Source organism: Moschus berezovskii, chromosome 7 (assembly GCF_049115385.1).
Source record: "Moschus berezovskii isolate FMDL1 chromosome 7, NW_MosBer_1.0, whole genome shotgun sequence".
Taxonomy (NCBI): domain Eukaryota; kingdom Metazoa; phylum Chordata; class Mammalia; order Artiodactyla; family Moschidae; genus Moschus; species Moschus berezovskii.
In genome coordinates, this window is record NC_142466.1 from 80129148 (window position 1) to 80152427 (window position 23280).

General features: G+C 39.7%; 1 protein-coding gene across 2 annotated transcripts in view; it reads right to left on the reverse strand.

Moving 5' to 3' along the window:
• The window catches only part of KCTD9 (potassium channel tetramerization domain containing 9), an 83434-nt gene that overhangs the window by 3600 nt on the left and 56554 nt on the right, over positions 1-23280 (reverse strand). For both annotated transcript variants that reach the window (XM_088838046.1, XM_055427244.2), the window contains exons 7-11: positions 20912-20979; positions 20729-20824; positions 19875-20024; positions 2485-2590; positions 1353-1486 (exon numbers count right to left, since the gene is read on the reverse strand). In XM_088838046.1, the coding sequence (XP_088694172.1) occupies positions 1353-1486; positions 2485-2590; positions 19875-20024; positions 20729-20824; positions 20912-20979 (554 nt within the window). The remainder of the gene's footprint in view (positions 1-1352; positions 1487-2484; positions 2591-19874; positions 20025-20728; positions 20825-20911; positions 20980-23280) is intronic.

The following is a 23280-nucleotide window of genomic DNA, read 5'->3' on the forward strand; positions in this document are numbered from 1 at the left end:
TGAGAGCTATCAAAAGAACAAAGTGAATTCAGATGAGAAATCTAGATGCTGGCTATGAAACAGGATCACTGAATTAAGGGTTGTATTTTGGACCTTAGGACTGAATAAGACTGCATAGGAGGGAAGTATAGAGTGAAAGAAGGATAGACAAAAACACAGAAACAGTACTCTTAGTGTTATAACGAAAAAAGAACAAGATGAAAACATTAAAACAAAAATCAACCTAATTGTTGACATTCTATTCTCTAGAATCCAATCTATGCCAGATTTTCTTGTATAGGTCTGTACTGGTCAATAAAATACTCCTAGTCACATATAGCAGTTTACATTTAAATGAATTTTAATTAAGTACAATTTACAAATCCATCCCTTGGTTGCTCTGGCTCAATAGCCAGATGTGGCTGATAAGTGCTGCACCGAGCATCACAGCCACAAAACATGCCACTGTTGCCGAAAGAGCTATCAGACAGTGATACCGATCCATTAACAGCTATGCAGTCTGCCAGCTCAATCTGCAACTCAAGATGATAATACCAGACAATTCTGATGAAAAAGAAGACTGGCTGGACAGAATTAAAGTCTCAGGTTGAGATTCAAAAAAAAGAGTATGAGGCCAATTTAGAAAAGGCTTTCCCTGAACCTGATTTCAAACACAGATATCATTTCAATTTCGTGACAAGTTTGAGAAATAATCTTGCCCTATTTAATTCTGTTTTGAATTAAAATTTAAGAAAACCACAATCAAGTGGATTAAAAAAGCATATATCAAATGTATCTACCTGAGGGAGACCCAAGGAAAAGAGGAGAAATCAGCTCAGACTGAATGCCAGATCAATCTTCAAATATGCAATCTAGAAAAATGGTACTGATGAACCTCTTAGCATGGCAGGAACAGAGACGTAGAGAACAGACTTGTGGACACGAGGCAGGGAAGGAGCGAGCGAGACAGAGCCGCACTGACCTATACACATGCGCTTGTGTAAGAGAGACAGTGGGAGGCTGCTGCAGAGCACAGGGAGCCCAGCGCAGCGCTCGGTGATGACGCAGACGGACGGGATGGGATGTATGTATACCTATGGCTGATGTTGTAGTACCAGCAGAAACTAACAACATTGTAAAGAAATTCTACTCCAATTAAAAATAAAATCTGAACCTAGCATCTGTAACTTAGGTAAGCAGATTCTGCTCTGGAATTCAAATTTGTTTAAACAAGCAACTGAAAGAAAAGTGTTCCATCAGCCCGGTTGGCATGTTACCTGGCAGTACTGAACAGCCAACCACTTTGTTTTATTTCAATACATTTTGCAGGAGCTACTCAGACATCCTGGATGAACAAAAACTCAGTGTCTCACCTCCAGATCAGTTCCTGCCAGCGTTGCCCCTCTGAGGTTACAGTTCTTCAGCTTTGCATTCTTTAAGGTCGCAACTCTCAGGTTAATTCCTGTCATTTGACTTCCTTCCATATCCACACCTTTCAGGTTAGCACCTAAAGTGAATATATTTTAGGAGCAGTTGAACTTAAAAATATTTATAGTCATTTATCTTCAAAAGATGCAAGATGACTTAACAGGGGTAAATGTTGACCTCTGCATCCTTTGGAAATGACTGAATTATAAATCTGTCTCTTGATCAATGTACATACATATTGAGTTCTTTGTTAACAATCTGTTTGCTTATACTATGAATTAAGAATTCGTGTTTTAGTCTGTATTTTTGAAGGAGGAATTCAATTTGGTCCTAGAGTTTGCACTTTTAAATATGCCTCCAAAAATTTACGGTGATGGGAATGAGTTGTGTGTCTTCTAGATATACAAAATGACAAGTTCATGGACAAAAAACAAAGCAATAAGGAATTCACAAACAAAGCCTTACATCCAAAAGTGATTAAAAAAAACCCTCTTGGCTTTATGCAAACTGAAATTCTTCATTTTGGTCCACATTAAGACTATGGTGTTCTGTTATGGTGCCCTGGGGGAAGGGATAGTTAGGGAGATGGGGATGGACAGGTACACACTGCTATATTTAAAATGGATAACCAACAAAGACCAACTATATAGTACAGGGAACTCTGCTAAATGTTATGTGTCAGCCTGGATTGGAGGGGAGTTTAGGGGAGAATGAATACATGTTTATGTATGGCTGAGTCCCTTTATTGTTCACCTGAAACATTCACAGCATTGTTAATCAGCTATATTCCAATATAAAATAAAAAGTTTAAAAAACAATGCTGTTCTGTTTGGACATTTAAGATGTTGATACTTATCTCCAACTAAAGCTTCCTTAAATACTGGAGGCCACAATTTCTGAGTTCAACATGCTGGTTTCCATTACTGAGACCAAACAATGGCTTAGCCGTTTGCAAATCCTCTAAGACAGAGAAATGTTCCTCCCTATGGTTATGTTTTACCAGTAACAATTATTTTGCTGAGCTTTTTATTTAATGTGTTTTTACTTTAGAGAAGGTAATTACAGAGAGACTCTTACCTTCTAAATTGGCTTTGAGACCAGAGGGATCTTCAAAATTACACAACTTCAAGGATGCTCCCTCTGCATTAGAACACAGCATCTTGACGCCCTGGAGATTTGCACACTGGCCAAGGAAAGAGTAAAGTCTGTGTTTATTACGGTTCAGAATTTTGTTTGGACTAGAAAAAATTGGCTCAAACAGTAAAAGAAAAAAAGAAAAAAAATCTGATATACTCACAATCAACTGTTTTGTTTACAATAATTGTGAGAAGTTTTTTTAAATAGTTGTTGTTTTTTTTTTTTTAAAGCCAAATAAACAATAGCATTCCTGCTTTACATGAAAAGAGTTTAGATAAAGAAGCTGGGAAGGGAGGACCATGACATACCTATTTCTATTTTTATAAATAGCCCAGCTCACAACAATGTAACAGTTCATGTCTGAAGAAAGCATGAAGTTGTTAGGGATCTAGATCTTCTATTACTGCAGGAATGAAATTTATGATGCTCAGTAATGTTGTCACTACCTTCATTTCAAAGGTCGGACTGCTAAGGCCAGCAATGAAAGGTGCTATCTAGCTACAAACACCACCAAGTTGCTTGTAGGGTCTTTCTGTACTAACCATCGCTCCAAAACATTGTCAACCCTGAGTACCCAAATGGTAGTTCAAGATATAAAGAGGAAAAAGTCAGAAAGTATATTTTGTAACTTTAATTCAATGCCATCAGATCTGATGTCTAACAACTACTGGATATGGCAGGAAGCTATCTATAAAGTCAGTGATAATGTTAGACCTTCACTAATTAGGGCCAAAGTAGAAGGTAAAAAGTATTTTAAAAACCCTCAGGCATTATAGAATGATAATTGCAGTTGTTATTATAATTAGATCAATGAAGAAATCTAAATGCCTAAGCCTGATTAAGTTATGTGATAACCATACCAAGAAAAATCCTTGGCTCATAAATGCAGTTTTATTCACCCACAGCCAATTCTAGCGAACAGAAGATAAATTACAGACCATTTCAAATCACAGATAACTGAAAATACAGGTTTGCATTTCCATCCATGCCTGTGCTTTAACACAAGGTAGTTCAGAAGCTCAGACTGACAGATAGGATAATGAGGATCTAGAAGATAACTTAAAGATGATTAGATTTTATGTACTTGAGAATATATTGTAACAGGACAGGAAGGTGATATCTGAAAATAAATCTTTCTGGTACTCGATGTAATGCTCCCAGGTAGAATATAAGTATTATCAAAAGTTCCCAAGGTTATTATGTAAGTACTGCCCTCTACTCAAGGCTGTACTATGAAATCTCGCAAAGAAATATATATATAAGAAACTCAGTGAGATTTTTTTGTTTTCAAAAACCACAAAAAAAATTTCACCCTCTATTCATCAAACAGTAAAAGCAGGTCACCAACACTGACACCTCAGAACACAGCTGCTAAGGAAATCAGCATTATAGTTAGAAGATTTGGGCTATTTACTATATCAAGGGGCAGTGGTTTTGATGAAAGCAGTTATTACTGTTTTTGAAAAGGATAATGTTATTAAGATTATGCTTAGGGCTTCCTTGGTGGCTCAGTGGTAGAGTCTGCCAGCTAATGCAGGAGACATGGGTTTGATCCCTGGTCCAGGAAGGTCCCACGTATCACCAGGCAATAAAGCTCGGTGCACAACTACTGAGCCTGTGCTCTGAAACCCATGTGCCGCTAACTACTGAAGTCCAAACGCTCTGGAGCCCATGCTCCGTAATGAGAGAAGCCACCAAAATAAGAAACGCATGCACTGCAACGAGAGAGCAGTCACCACTGACTCCAACTAGAGAAAGGCCTACATAGCAACAGAGACCCAAAACAGCCAAATAAATAAATAAAACTATTAAAAAGCAAAAGATTGTTTGAAAAATGGTCCTTGTCTTTAAGAGAATAAAATATTTACAGGTGAAATAAGTTGCTTCAGAAATACTCTGTGGAGAGGTATAGACAATACACAACTGTTTAAACACTGATACTGTTGATGCTGAGTAATGGAGATACAAAGGGATTCACTACACTTTCTTAAGCTCATTTTTGTCTATATTTCACATTTTCCAAAGGAAAAAGTCATCAAAAAAGACATAAGGAAAAGAAAACACCTGCTTTAGAGTCTAGCTCTAATGCTGCTGACAAACCAGACTCTGGGGCTTGGGTAAGGGCATGTTTCTGTTTTTTAGTCTGTAAGACAGAGTCATACTCATCATCAGTGTCCCTTCCAGGTCTTATCATCTGTTAAGTCTTGCACTGGGAATGTGCAATGGATTCATAAGAACTGGATTACTATACCAGCTTCTACGCAGCAGGCTAAAGTCAATAATGAAAGGCAGAGCAGGTAGAAGACGCATTCTAAAGGCACTGACAGACCAGAGGGTGCAGCTCAGACATGAACCCTGATAGCAGCAAAGGTCACCGTGGTTGACAGCAGAATTGGAGGGTTCCTGCAGAAAGGTTTCACAGCCCACAAGGGATCAACCAGGGGAGAAGTTCAACAAGAGGGGTGGGAACATTAGGTGCATCTTGTGCTTCACTGATCTCAGTGGACACTGCAATACATATGACTATTCATCAGCAACCATCTTCAAGTGCCAAAGACAATTAGCCACTAGTTTTTACTTTCACAGCCCCCACACTCTGGGCGGTGACTCCTCAACATGAGCCATTTTACTCAATAAACTTGCAGTTCTGCAGCACTTTAGTATGTATCAGTTAAAATTACAGAGGGCGTTGCAAGACAAAGATGGCAGAGTAAAAGGACCTTGAGCTCATATCCTCTTGTGAGCACACCAAAATCACAACAAACAACTATCCATAAAAATGACGGGAATCTACCCAAAAAAGATACTCTACATCCAAACACATAAAGAAGAAATCATGAGATGGCAGGAGAGGTGCACTTACAATACAGTCAAACCTCATACCACCCAGGTGGGCAGCCCACAGACTGAAGAATAATTGTATCATAAAAGTTCTCCCACAGGAGTGAGAGCTCTGAGCCTCACACCAGGCTCCCCAGCCTAAAGGTCCAGCACTGGGAGGAGGAGGCCCACAGAGCATTTTGCTTTGAAAGCCAGGAGGGCTTGATTGTAGATTGAGGGAAACAAAGGGGACCATGGGAAAGAGACTCAACTCTTGGAGAGCTCAGATAAGATCTTACACACCAGAATCCAGGTCAAAAGCACTGATTCCATAAAAGCCTGGGTCAGACCTACCTGTTAGTCTTGGAGGGTCTCCTAGGGAGGTGGCAGGTGGGAGGCAGTTGTAGTTCTCACTGGGTTCTTAAGCTGGTGGTGGACATAGTGGCAATCTATGTGAGCTCTGGCTGGAGGCAGACATCTTGGGTCCTCGACACCAAGACCTGGCCCCACATAACAGCATGTAGGCTCCAGTGCTGTGACGTCTCAGGCCAACCAACCAAAAAGCCAGAAATACAGCCCCAGCTATCAGCAGACAGGCTTATGGAGCCCAGAAATCTCTAGACATGCCCCTGGACATGGCCTTGCCCACCAGAGGGCCAAGACCCAGCTCCACAGACCACTGGGCAGGCATGAGCCCCTCCTGCTAGAAAGACTGCACAAGCCTCTAATCAGCCTCACACACCAGGGGCAGACACCTGAAGCAAGAAAACTAAGATCCTACAGAACTAAGTCCAAAAATATGAGTCAGAAACTACCCTGGGATCATGCTGGTCCCTGACGCTTAATGATGAGAAGGGAGTGTACTGCACACAGGACAGCCCCCACTGAGGGCCACTTCCCCAAGGTTGAGAAATGTTACTAAGCTACTACATACATAAGAAATACAAATAGAAATTTAAACAAAATGAGACAGCAAAGGAATATATTTCAGACAGAGAACAAGATAAAACCTCAGAACAACTAAGTGAAGTGGAGATATGCAATCTACCTGGGAAAGAGTTCAGAGTAATGATCATAAAGATGATCCAAGAACTGTGGGAAAGAATGGATGCAGAGAGAGAAGTTGCAAGAAATTCTCAACAAAGAGTTAGAAAATATAAACTGAGTTGAAGAATATAACTGAAATGGAAAGCACACAGAAGGAATCAACAGCAGAATAAATGAGGCAGAGGAACAAGGAGAGAGAAAAACTGTCTTCTAGTGGGTTGGAAGATAGACTGGTGGAAATCACTGCTGTGGAAGAGAATAAGGGAAAATAATGAAAAGAAATGAGGACAGTTTAAGAGACCTCAGGGAAAAATGTCAAGTGCATCAAGATTTGCATGATAGAGGTCCCAAAAGGAGATGAGGGAGAGAAAGGGCCTGAGAAAATATCTGAAGGAAATAGTCACCCAAATCCAGGATGCACAGGGCATCCCATTCAGGGTTAACCCAAGGAGGAACATGCTCAGACACATAATAATCAAACTGACAAAATTTAAAGAGAAAATATTAAAAACAACAAGGGAAAAGCAACAAATAACACATAAGAAAAGCCCCATAAGACTACCAGCCATTTTCTTACGAGAATCTCTGCAGGCCAGAAGGTAGTGGCATGATATATTTAAAATGATGAAAGGGAAAAACCTACAACCAAGAATACTCTACCCAGCAAGACTCTCATTCAGATTCAATGGGAAATCAAAGCCTTTATAGACAAGCAAAAGAATTCAGCACCTAAGAGAATTCAGCGTTGGCTTTACTACAAATGCTAAAGGAACTTCTCTGCAAAGAAAAGAAAAGGCCACAACTAGGAACAAGAATATTAGGAAACGGGAAAGCTTACCAGTAAAGGCAAACATACAGTAAAGGTAGGAAATCATCCACACACAAAAACGATATCAAAACCAGTAATCATGAGAGGAAAGGAGTATGAATGCAGAATTTTAAAAATATATTTGAAATTAAGAGATCAGCAACTTAATAATGTATCCATATAGACTTCTATATCAGAACCTCATGGTAACCATAAACAAAAAATCAGTAATAGATATATACAAAAAAAGAAAAAGTAACCCAAATACACGGAGAAGGCAATGGCAAGCCACTCCAGTACTCTTGTCTAGAAAATCCCATGGATGGAGGAGCCTGGTAGGCTGCAGTCTGTGGGGTCTGACATGACTGAGCGACTTCACTTTCACTTTTCACTTTCACACATTGGAGAAGGAAATGGCAACCCACTCCAGTGTTCTTGCCTGGAGAATCCCAGGGACGGGGGAGCCTGGTGGGCTTCCATCTGTGGGGTCTCACAGAGTCGGACACGACTGGAGTGACTTAGCAGCAGCAGCAACCCCAATACAACATTAAAGATCATCACCAGATCACAAGACAAAAAAGGAGGAAAGGAAGGAAAAATACCTACAGAAACAAATCCAAAACAATTAACAAAATGGCAATAAAAACATACATACTGATAATTATCTTGAATGTAAATGGATTAAATGCTACAACTAAAAGACAAAGAATGGCTGAATGGATACAAAAATCAAGACCCAGAGATATGCTGTCTATAGGAGACCCACTTCAGAGCTAGACACATACAGACTGAAAGTGAGGGGGTAGAAAAAGGTATTCCATGCAAATGGAAATCAAAAGAAAGGTGGAGTAGCAATACTCACATCAGACAAAAGACTAAAATGAAGACTGTTACAAGAGACAAAGATTCACCCTACATAATGACCAAGGGAATAAACCAAGAAGATGTAACAATTACAAATATATGTGCACCCAAAATAAGAGCACCCCAATATAAAGCAAATGTTAACATACATAAAAGAAGAAATTGAGACTAACACAGTAATAGTGGGGGACTTTAACACCCCACTTACATTAGTGAACAGAACATCCAAACAAAGTCAATAAGGAAAAATAGGCCTTAAAAGGAACATTAGATCAGATGGACTTAAATTGATATTTATACAGCATTCCATCCCAAGTAGCAGAATACACATTCTTTTCAAGTGCACATGGAACATTCTCCAGAATTTATCACATGCTGGGCCACAAAGCAAATCTTGGTAAGTTTTAAAAAAAACTGAAAATTTTTTTAATCAAGCATCTTTTCCAACCATAATGCTATGAGATTAGAAACCAAATCCAAGGGGGGAAAAAATTACAAAACCCACAGACACAGGGAGGAAAAATGATATGCTAGTAAACAACCAATGGATCCCTGAATAAATCAAAAAATATCAGAGCCAAATGAAAATGAAAAAATGACAATCCAAACCCTATGGGATGCAGCAAAAGCAGTTCTAAAAGAGAAGTTTATAGCGATAAAAACTTACCTCAGAACAAAAGAAAAATCTCAAATAAACAACCCAGTGTTACACCTAAAGCAACTAGAGAAAGAACAAACAAAACCCAAAGTTAGTAGAAAGAAATCATAAAGATCAGAGCAGAAATCAATGTACTAGAACTAAAGACTAATAACTGAAAAGATCAATGAAACCAAAAGCTGGTTCTTGGAAAAGATAAAAAAAAAACCTGATGAACCTTTAGCCAGACTCACCAAGGTGTGGGCGGGGGGGGAGGGGGGCGGGGAAGAAGGCCCAAAGGAATAAAATAAAAAATGAAAAAAGTTACAGCAAACACCATGTAAATACAAAGGACCATAAGAGACTACCACAAGCAAATATATGCCGATAAAATTGGCAACCTAGAACAAATGAACAAGTTCTTACAAAGGTACAATCTTGCAAAACTGAACCAAGAAGAAACAGAAAATATGAACAGACCAATTACAAGTACTGAAATTGAATCTGTGATTTAAAAAACTCCCAACAAACATAAGTCCAGGAGTATTAAACATCTATTAAACATTTAGAGAAGAGTTAATAGTTATCCTTCTGAAACTTTTCCAAAAAACTGCAGAGGAAGGAGCACTTCCAAACTAGCTCTGTGAGGCCAGCATCACCCTGCTACCAGAATCAAAGATACCACACAATACCATCTTTCTAGATTCCAGATGCATGTGTTAATATATTTGTTTTTCTTTCTGACTTACTTATGGAGAAAGAAACATCAACATATATACTCTATCATGTGTAAGATGGATAGCTGGTTAAAAGCTGCTGTATATTATAGGGAGACCAGTTTAGTGCTGTATGATAATCTGGAGGGAAGGGATCGGGGGAGGGGAGGGAGGCTCAGGAAGGAGGGGATACATGTATTTTATGGCTGTTTTGTGTTGCTGTATGGCAGAAACGAACACAAATTATAAAAACTAAAATACAAAAAAGAAAAAAAGATACCACACAGAAAGGAAATTATAGGCCAGTATCACTGATGATATTTAACTGGACACAGAACAACAGACCGGTTCAAATTTGGGAAAGAAATACATCAAGGTTGTATATTGTCACCCTGCTTATTTAACTTAGATGCAGAGTACATTAGGCAAAATATTGGGCTGGATGAAGCTCAAGTTGGAAACAAGATTGCTGGGAGAAATATCAACAACCTTAGATATGCAGATGACAACCACCCCAATGGCAGAAAGTGAAGAGGAACTAAAGAGCCTCTTGATGAAGGTGAAAGAGGAGAGTGAAAAAGCTGGCTTAAAGCTCAACATTAAAAAAACTAAGACCATGGCATTCAGTCACATCACATCATTCATGGCCAAATAAATGGGGAAAAATGGAAAACAGTAACAGACTGCTTTGCTGGGCTCTAAAATCACTACAGATAGCAGCCGTGAAATTAAAAGATTCTTTCTCCCTGGAAGAAAAGCTAGGACAAACCTAGAAAGTGTATTAAAAAGCAGAGACATCACTTTGCCCACAAAGGTCCCTCTAGTCAAAACTATGGTGTTTCCAATGGTCATGTACAGATGTGAGAATTGAACCATCAACCCAGAATATTCACTGGAAGGACTGATGCTGATGCTTTGGCCACCTGATGCGAAGAGCCGACTCATTGGAAAAGACCCTGATGCTGGGAAAGACTGAGGGCAGGAGAAGGGGATGACGGAGGATGAGATGGTTGGATGGCATCATCAACTCAATGGACATGAGTCTGAGCGAACTCTGGGAAGACAGTGAAGGACAGGGAAGCCTGGCGTGCTGCAATCCATGGAGTTGCAAAGAGTTAGACATGACTGAGCGACTGAACAACACAACACATCACTGATGAACACAGATGCAAAAATCCTCAGCAAACTGAATCCAACAATTCACTAAAAGGATCACACGTAATGATCAAGTGGGATTTATCACAGGGATTCAAGGATTTTTCAATATCACAGAACAATCAGTGTGATTCACCACATTAACAAGTTGAAGAGTGAAACCTTATGATCATCTCAATCGATGCAGGAAAAGCTTTTGATAAAATTCAACATGCATTTATGATAAAATTCAACATGCATTTATGATAAAAACTCTCCAGAAAGTGGGCATAGAGGGAACTGACCTCAATATAATAAATATATGGCAAACCCACAGCTAACATTATATTCAATCATGAAAAGCTGAAAGCATTTCCTTTAAGATCAGGAACAAGACAAGGATATTCATTCTCACCACTTTTATTCAACATAGTTTTGAAGTCTTAGCCACAGCAATCAGAGAAGAAAAAGGAAAAAAAGCTATATTGAAAAAGTAATACTGTCACTGTCTGCATATGACATGATACTTTACATAGAAAGTCCTAACGATGCTATCAGAAAACTACTAGAGCTCAATAAATTCAGATAAGTTGTAGGATAGAAAATTAATACACAGGAACCTGTTGTATTTCTATATATTAACAATGAAAGATCAGAAAAAGAAAGGAAACAATCTTTTATACCACTGCAGCACAAAGAATAAAATACCTAGGAGTAAACATATCTAAGGGGGCAAAAGACTAATACTAAGAAAACTGTAAGAAGCTAGTAAAAGAAATTGAAGATGACACAAACAAATGAAAAGACATACCATGTTCTTGGACTGGAAGAATACTGTCAAGATGACCATACTACCTAAAGCAATCTACAGATTCAATGAAATCCTTATCAAATTACCAATGTCATTTTTTACAGAACGAGAACAAATTTTAAATTCGCATCGAAGTGCAAAAGATACCAAATAGCCAAAGCAACAGAGACACCAAAGATGGTAGATTAGAAGGAAGTGCGCTTGTCTTTTGTGAGAACACCTAAATCATAATTAGCTAGCTACTGAACAACCATCAACAGGAGGATGTTCAGTTCAGTTGCTCAGTCGTGTCCAACTCTTTGCGACCCCATGAATCACAGCACGCCAGGCCTCCCTGTCTGTCTCCAACTCCCGGAGTTCACTCAAACTCATGTTCATCAAGTCGATGATGCCATCCAGCCATCTCATTCTCTGTCGTCCCCTTCTCCTCCTGCCCCCAATCCCTGCCAGCATCAGAGTCTCTTCCAGTGAGTCAACTCTTTGCATGACGTGGCCAAAGTATTGGAGTTTCAGCTTCAGCATCAGTCCTTCCAATGAACACCCAGGATTGATCTCCTTTAGAATGGACTGGTTGGATCTCCTTGCAGTCCAAGGGACTCTCAAGAGTCTTCTCCAGCACCACAGTTCAAAAGCATCAATTCTTTGGCGCTCAGCTTTCTTCACAGTCCAACTCTCACATCCATACATGACCACTGGAAAAACCATAGCCTTGACTAGACGGACCTTTGTTGGCAAAGTAATGTCTCTGCTTTTTAATATGCTATATGTTAGAACCCGCCAAAAATAAATACTCCATGTCCAAGAACAAAGGAGAAGTGGCAAGAAGACGGTAGGAGGGGCACAATCAGTTTTAAAATCAAACTTCACTCTCCCCAGAGACTTGGAGGAAACAAAACCTTGTGCACACCAGGACCCAGGGAAAGAAGCAGTGACCCTCCACAAGAGACTGAGCCAGACCTCCCTATGAGTGTATGAGTGTCTCCTGCAGAGGCATGGTGAGCAGTGGCCTGCCACGGGGACAGGGGCACTAGCAGCAGCAGTCCTGGGAGGCCTGGTATGTGGCCTAAGTCCTCTTGGAGGAGGTCACTATTAGCCCCACCACAGAGCCGCTGGGTGGACAATCACAAACTGGAGAAAAATTAAAGAAGTTCTTGCACTCTTGTGAAAGTTCTAGGACCTGCAAGAACTTCCCAACATGGAGATCCAGCAAAGGGGCAGGGAATCTGACTTTGATGGTTAGCAGAATTTGATTACAGAGAAGGCAATGGCAAGCCACTCCAGTACTCTTGCCTAGAAAATCCCATGGATGGAGAAGCCTGGTAGGCTGCAGTCCGTGGGGTTGCTAAGGGTCAGACACGACTGAGCGACTTCACTTTCACTTTTCACTTTCACACACTGGAGAAGGAAATGGCAACCCACTCCAGTGTTCTTGCCTGGAGAATCCCAGGGATGGGGGAGCCTGGTGGGCTTCCGTCTATGGGGTCACACAGAGTCGGACACGACTGAAGTGACTTAGCAGCAGCAGCAGCAGAATTTGATTACAGAACTTCCACAGGACCGGGGAAACAGAGACTCTTGGAGGGCACAGAAAAAGCTTTCTGCGCACCAGGACCCAGGAGAAAGGAGCAGTGACTCCACAAGTGACTGAGCCAGATTTGCCTGTGAGTGTTTGGGAGTCTGCAGCAGATGCGTGGGTTTACAGTAGACTGCTACAGGGTCAAGGGCATTGCTAGCAGTAGTCCTGGGAGGCACAGCATGCTGGGTATAAGTCCTTTTAGAGGAGGTTGCCAATATACCTACCATAGAGTCTATAGCCTATGATAAGAGACTACAGACTCTAGGACTGGGCCACCTCAGGCCAAACTACAGGGAGGAAGCACAGTTCCACCCATCAGCAGAAAACTGGATTAAAATTTTACTTAACACTGGCTCTGCCCACCAGAGCAAGACCTAGTTTTCCCTACAGACAGTGCCTCCCATCAGGAAGTTTACACAAGCCTCTTGTCCTCATCCATCAGAGGGCAGACAAAATGAAAATCATAATCAGAGAAAGCCAACCAAAATGATCACACGGATCACAGCCTTGTGTAATTCAATGAAACTATGAGCATGCCACTCAAGATGGGCAGGTCATGGTGCAGAGTTCTGACAAAAGGTGGTCAAGTGGAGAAGGGAATGGCAAACCACTTCAGCATTCTTCACCATTCTGAAGAACCCCATGCTCAGTACGGAAAGACAAAAAGATATGGCATTGAAGGAGGCATTGTTCTGCTGCACCCCCCACCCCACCCCCAGGTAGGTAGGTGTTCAATATGCTACTGGAGAGGAGTACAGAAAAACTCCAGAATGAATGAAGAGGCTGAGCCAAAGCAGAAAGGATGCCCAGCTGTAGATGTGTCTGGTGGTGAAAAGAGAGATTTCCTCAAGAAAATTAGAGATACCAAGGGAACACTTTAGGCAAAGATGGGCACAGTAAAGGAGAGAAACATAAGAATCTCACAGAAGCAGAAGAGATTAACAGAAGGTGGCAAGAATACACAGAAGAACTGTACAAAAAAGGTCTTAATGACCCAGACACAATGGTGCGGTCACTCACCTAGAGCCAGACAGACATCCTGGAGTATGAAGTCAATTAGGCCATAGGAAGCATTACTACAAACAAAGCTATTGGAGGTGATGGAATTCTAGCTGAGGTATTTCAAATCCTAAAATATGATGCTGTTAAAATGCTGCACACACTATGCCAGTAAATTTGGAAAACTCAGCAGTGGCCCCAGGACTGGAAAAGATTTCATTCCTATCCCAAAGAAAGGCAATGCCAAAGAATGTTCAAATTACCACACTATTGTGCTCATTTCACATGCGAACAAGGTAATGCTCAAAATCCTTCAAGCTAGGCTTCAACAGTATATGAACCAAGAACTTCCAGATGTTCAAGCTGGATTTAGGACAGGTGGAGGAAACAGATCAAATTGCCATCATCCGCTGGATCACAGATAAGAGGAATTTCAGGAAAACCTATACTTCTACTTCATTTACTATGCTAAAGCATTGGACTGTGTGGATCACAACAAACTTTGGAAAATTCTTCAAGAGATGGGAATACCAGCAGACCCCTTACCTGCCTGCTGACAAACTTGTGTACAGGTCAAGAAGCAACAGTTAGAACCAACATGGTACAACAGACTGGTTAAAAATTGAGCAGGGAGTATCTCAAGGCTGTGTATTGTCATTCTGCTTATTTAACTTATATGCAGAAGTACATCATGCGAAATGCTGGTCTGGATGAATGACAAGCTGGAATCAGATTGCTAGGAGAAATACCAATAACCTCAGATATGCCGATAACACTACCCTAAAAGCAGAAAGCAAAGAGGGACTAAAAAGCCTCTTGATGAAAGTGAAAGATAAAAGGAAAAAGCTGTTTTAAAACTCAGGACTCAAAAAACTAAGATCATGGCATTCGCTTCCATCACTTCATGGCAAATAGATGGGAGAAGAAATGGCAACAGTGACAGACTTTATTTCTTTGGGCTCCAAAATCACTGCAGATGATGACTGCAGCCATGAAACTAGTACTGAATATAGTTCCCGTGATTTACAGTAGGACCTTATTTATCTGTTTTATGTACAGTAGCATGTAAGTAAACTGAGATAACCCAATGAATAGCCTACTAACACTCTCCTGGTACCTAAATATGATATTCTAGGTGACAAGGGCTTATAGAACTGTAGACCCAAAGACTGTCCACTTTCTCTGACCAAGTTATGATAATAAAAGAATCTCTTAACCAGGAGAGTTCCTGGGAATGGAGGGAGTTCCACTGTAGCCCCTGCGAGGTAAGCAGATTGATTCTTGCCACAGCTGTTTGGTTGGCTGGAAGGGCAGTCCTCCATCCAGGATGCAGTTAGTGAAGGGAACATGGCCAGAATGATCATGTGGATCATTCTCAGTGATGCAGTGGGTACCAGTTTACGAAGGTCTGTGGGCACCTTGGTCAGGAGCTTGAAGTTTATTCTAAGTCAAGTGAGAATCTGCTATGGAAATCTACATAGCCCCATTTCTCCTCTATGTTTACCTCAAATATTCCTGCTGTGTTCACAAACGGGTAGAAGAAACAAGAGGACAGAATGAAAAAACAGAAAGACGTTCAGACAAGGGAATTACTGATTCACCTGGAAGACTAGCATAAAAATTCGTGGAATCTACCTATTTTGGTACTATCAGGGACAGAAGGAGACATGACGACAGTGTGAAGCTTTCGTCTTACCCTAGATGAAGGAGACTAAGAAAGCAACCAAAGTGAGACATCTCCATGTTTCTGTCTCTGCAAACATTTAACCAAAGAGGCTGGACTTAGGGCAGGAAGAATGCTAAAAAAGAGAGGTGCTTGGGATGAGGGGTCAAATGTAGGGGGGCTGAGATTTCTCAGGGAAGATGAAAAGATGAAAGTATAGTATCAAGTGAACTAAAGGTCTGTCTCTGTATCAAGGTGTACATCAGAGAAGCATCAGCGTTGAGAGCAACCATTCTGTTCCAGATTGGATTAGATTTTGTGTTTGTTTCCATGAAATTAAAAGATGCCTGCTCCTTAAAAGAAAAGCTATGGAAAAACCTAGACAGCGTCTTGAAAAGCAGAGACATCACTTTGTCCACAAAGGTCCAATTCAATAAAAACTATGGTTTTTTCAGTAGTCATGTATGGATGTGAGAGTTGGACCATAGAGAAGGCTAAGCACAGAAGAACTGATGCTTTTGGAACTGTGGTGCTGGATAAAACTCTTGAGAGTCCCTTGGACTGCAAGATGAAACCGGTCAATCCTAAAGGAAATCAACCCTGAATATTCATCAAAAGGACTGATACTGAAGCTCCAATACTTTGGCCACCTGATGTGATGAGCTGACTCACTGGAAAAGACCTCTGATGCTGGGAAAGACTGAAGGCAGGCAAAGAAGGGGGCAACAGAGGATGAGATCATTGGATGGCATCATCAACTCAATGGATATGAGTTTGCTCAAACTCTGGGAGACAATGAAGGACAGGAAAGCCTGGTGTGCTGCAGTCCATGGGCGTCACATAGAATTAAGACACTACTGAGCAATTGAACAACAAAGATATTGAGAAAGTAACTGGAGCTGGAGGAATCATGCTCCCTGACCACAGTAATCAAAACAGTACTGTGCTAACACAAAAACAGAAACATAGATCAACGGAATAGAATAGAAAACCCAGAAATAAACCCACACCTATTGTCAATAATGTATGATAAAAGGGCAAGAATATACAATGAAGAAAAAAAGAGTCTTTTCAACATGTGGTACTGGGAAAACTGGAAAACTACATAAGAAGGAAACTAGAACAGTATCTAACATCACGCACAAAACCAAACCCCAAATCAATTAAAGACCTAAATGTGGAACTGGATGCTATAAAACTCCTAGAGGAAAACATAGACATAACACCCTAAAAGATGCTTACTCCTTGGAAGGAAAGTTATGACCAACCTAGATAGTGTATTAAAAAGCAGAGACATTACTTTGCCAACAAAGGTCCGTCTAGTCAAGGCTATGGTTTTCCCCGTGGTCATGTATGGATGTGAGAGTTGGACTGTGAAGAAAGCTGATCGCCGAAGAATTCATGCTTTTGAACTGTGGTGTTGGAGAAGACTCTTGAGAGTCCCTTGGACTGCAAGGAGATCCAACCAGTCCATTCTAAAGGAGATCAGTCCTGGGTGTTCATTGGAAGGACTGATGCTGAAGCTGAAACCAATACTTTGGCCACCTCATGCGATGAGTTGACTCACTGGAAAAGACTCTGATGCTGGGAAAGGTTGGGGGTGGGAGGAGAAGGGGACAACCGAGAATGAGATGGCTGGATGGCATCACCAACTCTGTGGACATGAGTTTCAGTGAACTCTGGGAGTTGGTGATGGACAGGGAGGCTTGGCGTGCTGTGATTCATGGGGTTGTGGAGAGTTGGACACGACTGAGCGACTGAACTGAACATAAATTGTGGCAGAATCTGTTTGGATTCATTTCCAAATGAATAGAATGATGAAAATAAAAACAAAAATAAATAAATGGGACTTAACTAAAAGCTTTTGGACAGCAAAGGAAACCATAAACAAAATGAAAAGACAAGCTATAAAATGGGAGAAAACATCTGCAAACCATGCAGCCCCCAAGGTCTTAATCTCCAAAATATAGAAACAGCTCATGTAGCCCAATCACAAAATGGGCAGAAGAGCTTAACAGATATTTCTCTAAAGAAGACATACAGCTGGCAAACAGGTTCATGAAAAGATGCTCAACACTGCTAATTATTAGAGAACCTCAAATCAAAACTACAATGAGGTTATCACTTCATACCATTCAGAATGGCCATCATCCATCAGAAAATCTACAAATAATAAATGTTGGTTGAGAAAAAGGGAGCTCTCCTACACTGCTGGGAATATAAACTGGAATAGCCACTATGGAGAACAATGTGGAGGTTCCTTAGTAAACTAAAAATAAAGCTACATATAATCCTGCAATCCCACTCCTGGGCATATATCTGAAGAAAACTGTAATTGAGATATGTAAATGCACCCCAGTATTCATAGAGGCACTGTTTACAATAACATGGAACCAACCTAAGTGTTTATTGACAGATGAACAAATAGAGAAGGTATGGTATATACAGACACACACACACAGACTAGAATATTATTCAGCCATAAAAAGAATTTTAAAATGCCATTTGCAGCAATATGGATGGATCTAGAGATTATCATACTGAATGAATAAACCAGACAAAGATAAATATGTATGATATTGCTTATATGTGGAAGCTCAAAAAAAAGAAGATATAAATGAACTTGTTTCCTACACATGAAGGGACTCAGACATAGAAAACAAATCTGTGGGCAAAATGGGATGGGAGGAGGGATAAATTAGCAGGTTGGGATTAACACATACACACTACTATATACAAAAAACCAACAAGGACCTACTGTGTAGCAAAGGAAATTGCAGTCAACAGTTTATAATAATCTATAAGGGAAGAGAATCTGAAGAGGACTATATGTATGAATATGTTACTGAATTGCTGTACTGTACACCTGAATGCCAAATGATACTGTAAATCAACTACATTTAAATAAAAAAATTATATACAAGTGATAAATAGGTATATTGGCCTTCATATCAATGACACAATATGGGTAGAACAAGCATTTAAAGAGAAGAAAATTATGGTTCAGGCTCACAGTAATGCTATAATTAAACAAAATAGTGAACCAGTTACATTCAATGATCCAGTCTATCTTCTTCCCCATTCCCTAACAGAAACCGACCAAACTGTCTCTCAGCATTTCAGAATTTAAAAGCTAGGTCCTTCAAACTCCCTTTGTAGTGTTAAGTGTTTCATGTATGTTGCTTTTCAGTTTGATCCTCCATCATAGCATGGAACAAGTAGGATAAAAATAATGGTAATGTGTGTTGGCAGATTTTGTTATTAGATCTAAGTTTCATAGAAAAATACCTTGGCAACTAAGGAATAAAGCCAAAATTATAAAATTCAATAAACACTTATTCAATGAATACTACAAGCAAGTTACTGTATTAACTCTTATTAACTGAAAGGGCTTTCCTGGTAGCTCAGCTGGTAAAGAATCCACCTGCAATGCAGGAGACCCCAGTTCAATTCCTGGGTTGAGAAGATCTGCTGCAGAAGGGATAGGCCACCCACTCCAGTATTCCTGGGCTTCCCTGGTGGCTCAGCTGGTAAAGAATCCACCTGCAATGCAGGAGACCTGGGTTCAATCCCTGGGTTGGGAAGATCCCCTGGAGAAGGGAACGGCTATCCACTCCACACAGACATGGACCTTGATATTAAGCAAGGTTAATAGTTCTTAGAGGTCACATTTCACTGTTGGTTTTACATATATCCTCTCACCTCAAATAGGTTATCTGCTATATAAATGCATGCATACACATATGGATACACACATATACACACACATTAATACTTGTAAATGCATATATATATATATATATAAATATATATATGTAGAAGGAGAGAATCACCAAGATGCTAACTTACAGATTGCTGCATACCACGTTTGTTTTAAAATATCTGTCAAATACCCCCAGAGAAATAACATTTTCCTATTCCAGAAATTATGTAGAATAGAAAAATTCCAAGGTCCTTTCCAGCTTTATCCTATTAATTTACAGAAAATAGAAGTTCTGATAACGTGTTGAGGAGATCGGTACCTAATTTGAAGATTTAATTTCTTATCAGTTGCTATACTTTATAGGTGGATATTCAATAAAGCATATCAAAGTTGCAAAACCAACCCATTTCACTTTCAGAACCTTAAGTTTTGTCATCAACTTAGTAAACTGATGTAAAAGCTTCATTGAGAGAGAGATGTAATTTGTGCTCTTCGAGAGTGTTCAATAGACTAAAAATTTAATTTTCTCTTGTAACCAAAGATGATTCTTACATCAAGGACTGATCCAGAGAGATCGGCTCGTTCAAGATTTGCACAGCAGAGATTGGCGTGGGCAAGATTGCAGCGACTTAAATTGGCCATTTTGAAGTTAATGTATCGCAGGTCCAATCGAGAAAGATCAGCACCACTGAAGTTTAAACCCTAAAATTAAAAAACACAAATGGTCACAAAATATAAACCATCTGTTATATTTAATTTAATCACAATAGTTAAGCACCGTGGTTTGCAGAAGTAATTGGCAGTTCAGTCACTTGGAGTCTATTATAAAACATGATCAAATGGAACTCAGATATATAAAATCAATATCCTTAATGGAGTCTTAAAAGTCACTCGATTTACATATAACATTAGAATGCATCCTGCCTATGCCTCATTTATGTGCAGAAATTGCTAAAAAGATAGATCTCTGTTGGTCATGCACCTGTTGATAAATTGTTAATAAATTGTACTTATTTTATTAATTCTATAATTCAAGAATGTTATAGTGTTAAAAGTGAGTATTGCAGTTTTTAAAATCATTATTGCTATAACACATAAAAGTGTAAGTATCTTCCACTGCCACTGACTGTTCATACATAACAGCTGTAAAAATAATTGACTTTTTAATTGTTGGAATTTCTATGCACTACCAAAAACTGCTGTATGAGGCATAATTAAACAGTAAAAGACTATTACATCTCTTTTTTATGCTAACCATTTTGGGACTAACTCAATGCTATGACCCATTATTAAAATATATCTTGCATGAAAAAAGAAAATAAGGCAAGAAAAAAATTTCTAGAATTTAAAACTTCCCTCACAGACTTGCTGACACAAATAACTCATGTAAAATCTGCTTCAAATACCTGGCAACGCAATTCTGATTTGGTTGGAGTGGCGAGCAGAAACCGGACAAATTCCTTTCGAGATATGGGTGAATGATCCTCTGGTGGTTGTGAATTCTTGAAGACACATTGACAAATTAGCAGAGAATTTTGGGAGACAGTTACAATAAATATATTATTTGGCTAATGTAAAAAGAAACTTACCTTTATTGCCACTTCCAGGTGTTCAATCAATGAGTCAATACCAAAAAATCTCGCTTCTTCTAATACACCTATCATAACAAAAACAATTTGACTTTTATAGAATACTATTCACCTCAATAATCCTTTATAAAGGATTCTATAAAGTTAAATTCTCACAAGTGAAATACAAGTTTTGCTGTCATTGCTCAGTGTCTGACTCTTGGTGACCCCATGGACTGTAGCCCACCAGGCTCCTCTGTACATGGGATATCCCAGGAAACAAACTGGAGTAGGTTGCCATTTCCTTCTGCACTGGATCTTGCTGGACAAGGGACTGAATCCACGTCTCCTGCACTGGCAGGCAGATTCTTTACCACTGAGCCATCACGGAAGCCTTGAAATACAAGTAGGGTAGGCTATCCCACTTTATACAAGAAAAATAACTAATCTTTAGAACATATGCATAACACTTTAAAATATCTGTAAATAAAGCAGCTTTCTAAATAGTTTATATACAGCAAAAGAAAAAAACAGAAGACTAATTAATCAAAAAGTTTTCCATATTACAAAATTATTTCAGAAAACTATCTTAAGCCACAGGCCAAAAAAATCTAAATTATCACACATTCTTAAATAACTGATACAGTGATTTTTAAACCCAATAATAAATGGTTAGCTCACCTAATCTTAACACTTCATTGACTTTTTCAATGAAGTATATCAGAATAAGTTTGTCACAAGTATCTTTTACTTACTGAATCAGAAAATTATAGAAATAAATAAAAGCAAGCCAGCTTCAAAACAAAAGTCAGAAGTATAATTTAGAAACTTTGTTATAGGAGAATCAATTTTTAAAAAGGGATTTCTAGGGGACTCCAATCAGGATGGCAGAACAGAAGGACATGGAGCTCACTCTCTCCAACAAGCCTATCAAAAATTTACCTGCATCTTAAACAGTTCTCACAGAAATCTTGGAATGCTGGCAGAATATCCCAAACACCCCAAATTACACGAAAGATCTCTACATAACCAGGTAGGACCAGAATTGGGATGGTACTTGCCAGCCTGGGAGAAGTTGTGAAAGAGGAAAGGTTCCTAATCCTGAGATCAGCTGGGACAGAATCAGATCGGGTGATACTAGACACTAAAGCTCGCTTTCTGTCCCAGCTGATCTCCCCACCTGTGAAGAAGCTTTCGAGGATATAGGAAGTTTTCCTCTTTCACAACTTCCTCCCAGGCATGCAAGTCTCATCCCAATATGAAGCAGGGCGAAGGGTAACAGTTTTGCCAAGAGAACACACCGGTCACAGCAAATACCCTCTTCCAACAAAGCAAGAGAAGAGGCTACACATGGACATCATCATCACATGGTCAATACTGAAATCAGATTGATTATATTCTTTGTAGCCAAAGATGGAGTAGCTCTGTACAGGCAGCAAAAACGAGACCTGGTACTGACTGTGGCCCAGATCATGAGCTCGTTATTGCAAAATTCAGACTTAAAATGAAGAAAGTGGGTAAAACCACAAGGCCCATCAGGTATGACCTAAATCAAATCCTTATGATGTAAATCCCTTAAACAGTAGAAGTGACAAATAGATTCAATGGATTAGATCTGATAGAGTGCCTGAAGAACTATGGACAGAGATTTGTAACATTGCAAATGTTACAAAGGAGGTGGTGACAAAACCATCCCCAAGAAAATAAAAGGCAAAAAATGGTTGTCTGAAGAGGCCTTACAAATAGCTGAGAACAGCAAGGAGAGAGAAGAAAAACTTCCTAAGTGAATACTCCAAAGCAATAGAGGCAAACAATAGAATGGGAAAGACTAGAGATCTTTTTTAGAAAATGAGAGATGCCAAGGGAACATTTTATGCAAAAATGGGCACAATAAACGACAGAAACGGTATAGACCTAACAGAAGCAGGAGATATTAAGAAGAGGTGACAAAAGTACACAGAACTGTACCAAAAAGGTCTTAAAGACCAGATAATCACGATCATGTGGTTACTCATTTAGAGTCAACGTCCTGGAGTGTGAACACAAGCGGGCGTTAGGAAGCATTACTATGAACAAAGCTAGTGGAGGTGATGTAATTCCAGCTGAGCTATTTCAAATCCTAAAAGATGATGCTGTGAAAGTGCTGCACTCAAAATGCCATCAAATTTGGAAAACTCAGCAGTGGCCACAGGACTAGAAAAGTTCAATTTTTATGCCAATCACAAAGTAGTACAACGCCAAAGAATGTTCACACTGCCACACAACTGTACTCATTTCACATGCTAGCAAGGTAATGCTCAAAATACTTCAAGCTAGGCTTCAACAGTATGTGAACCAAGAAATTCCAGACGTACAAGCTGGATTTAGGAAAGGCTGAGGAACCAGAAGTC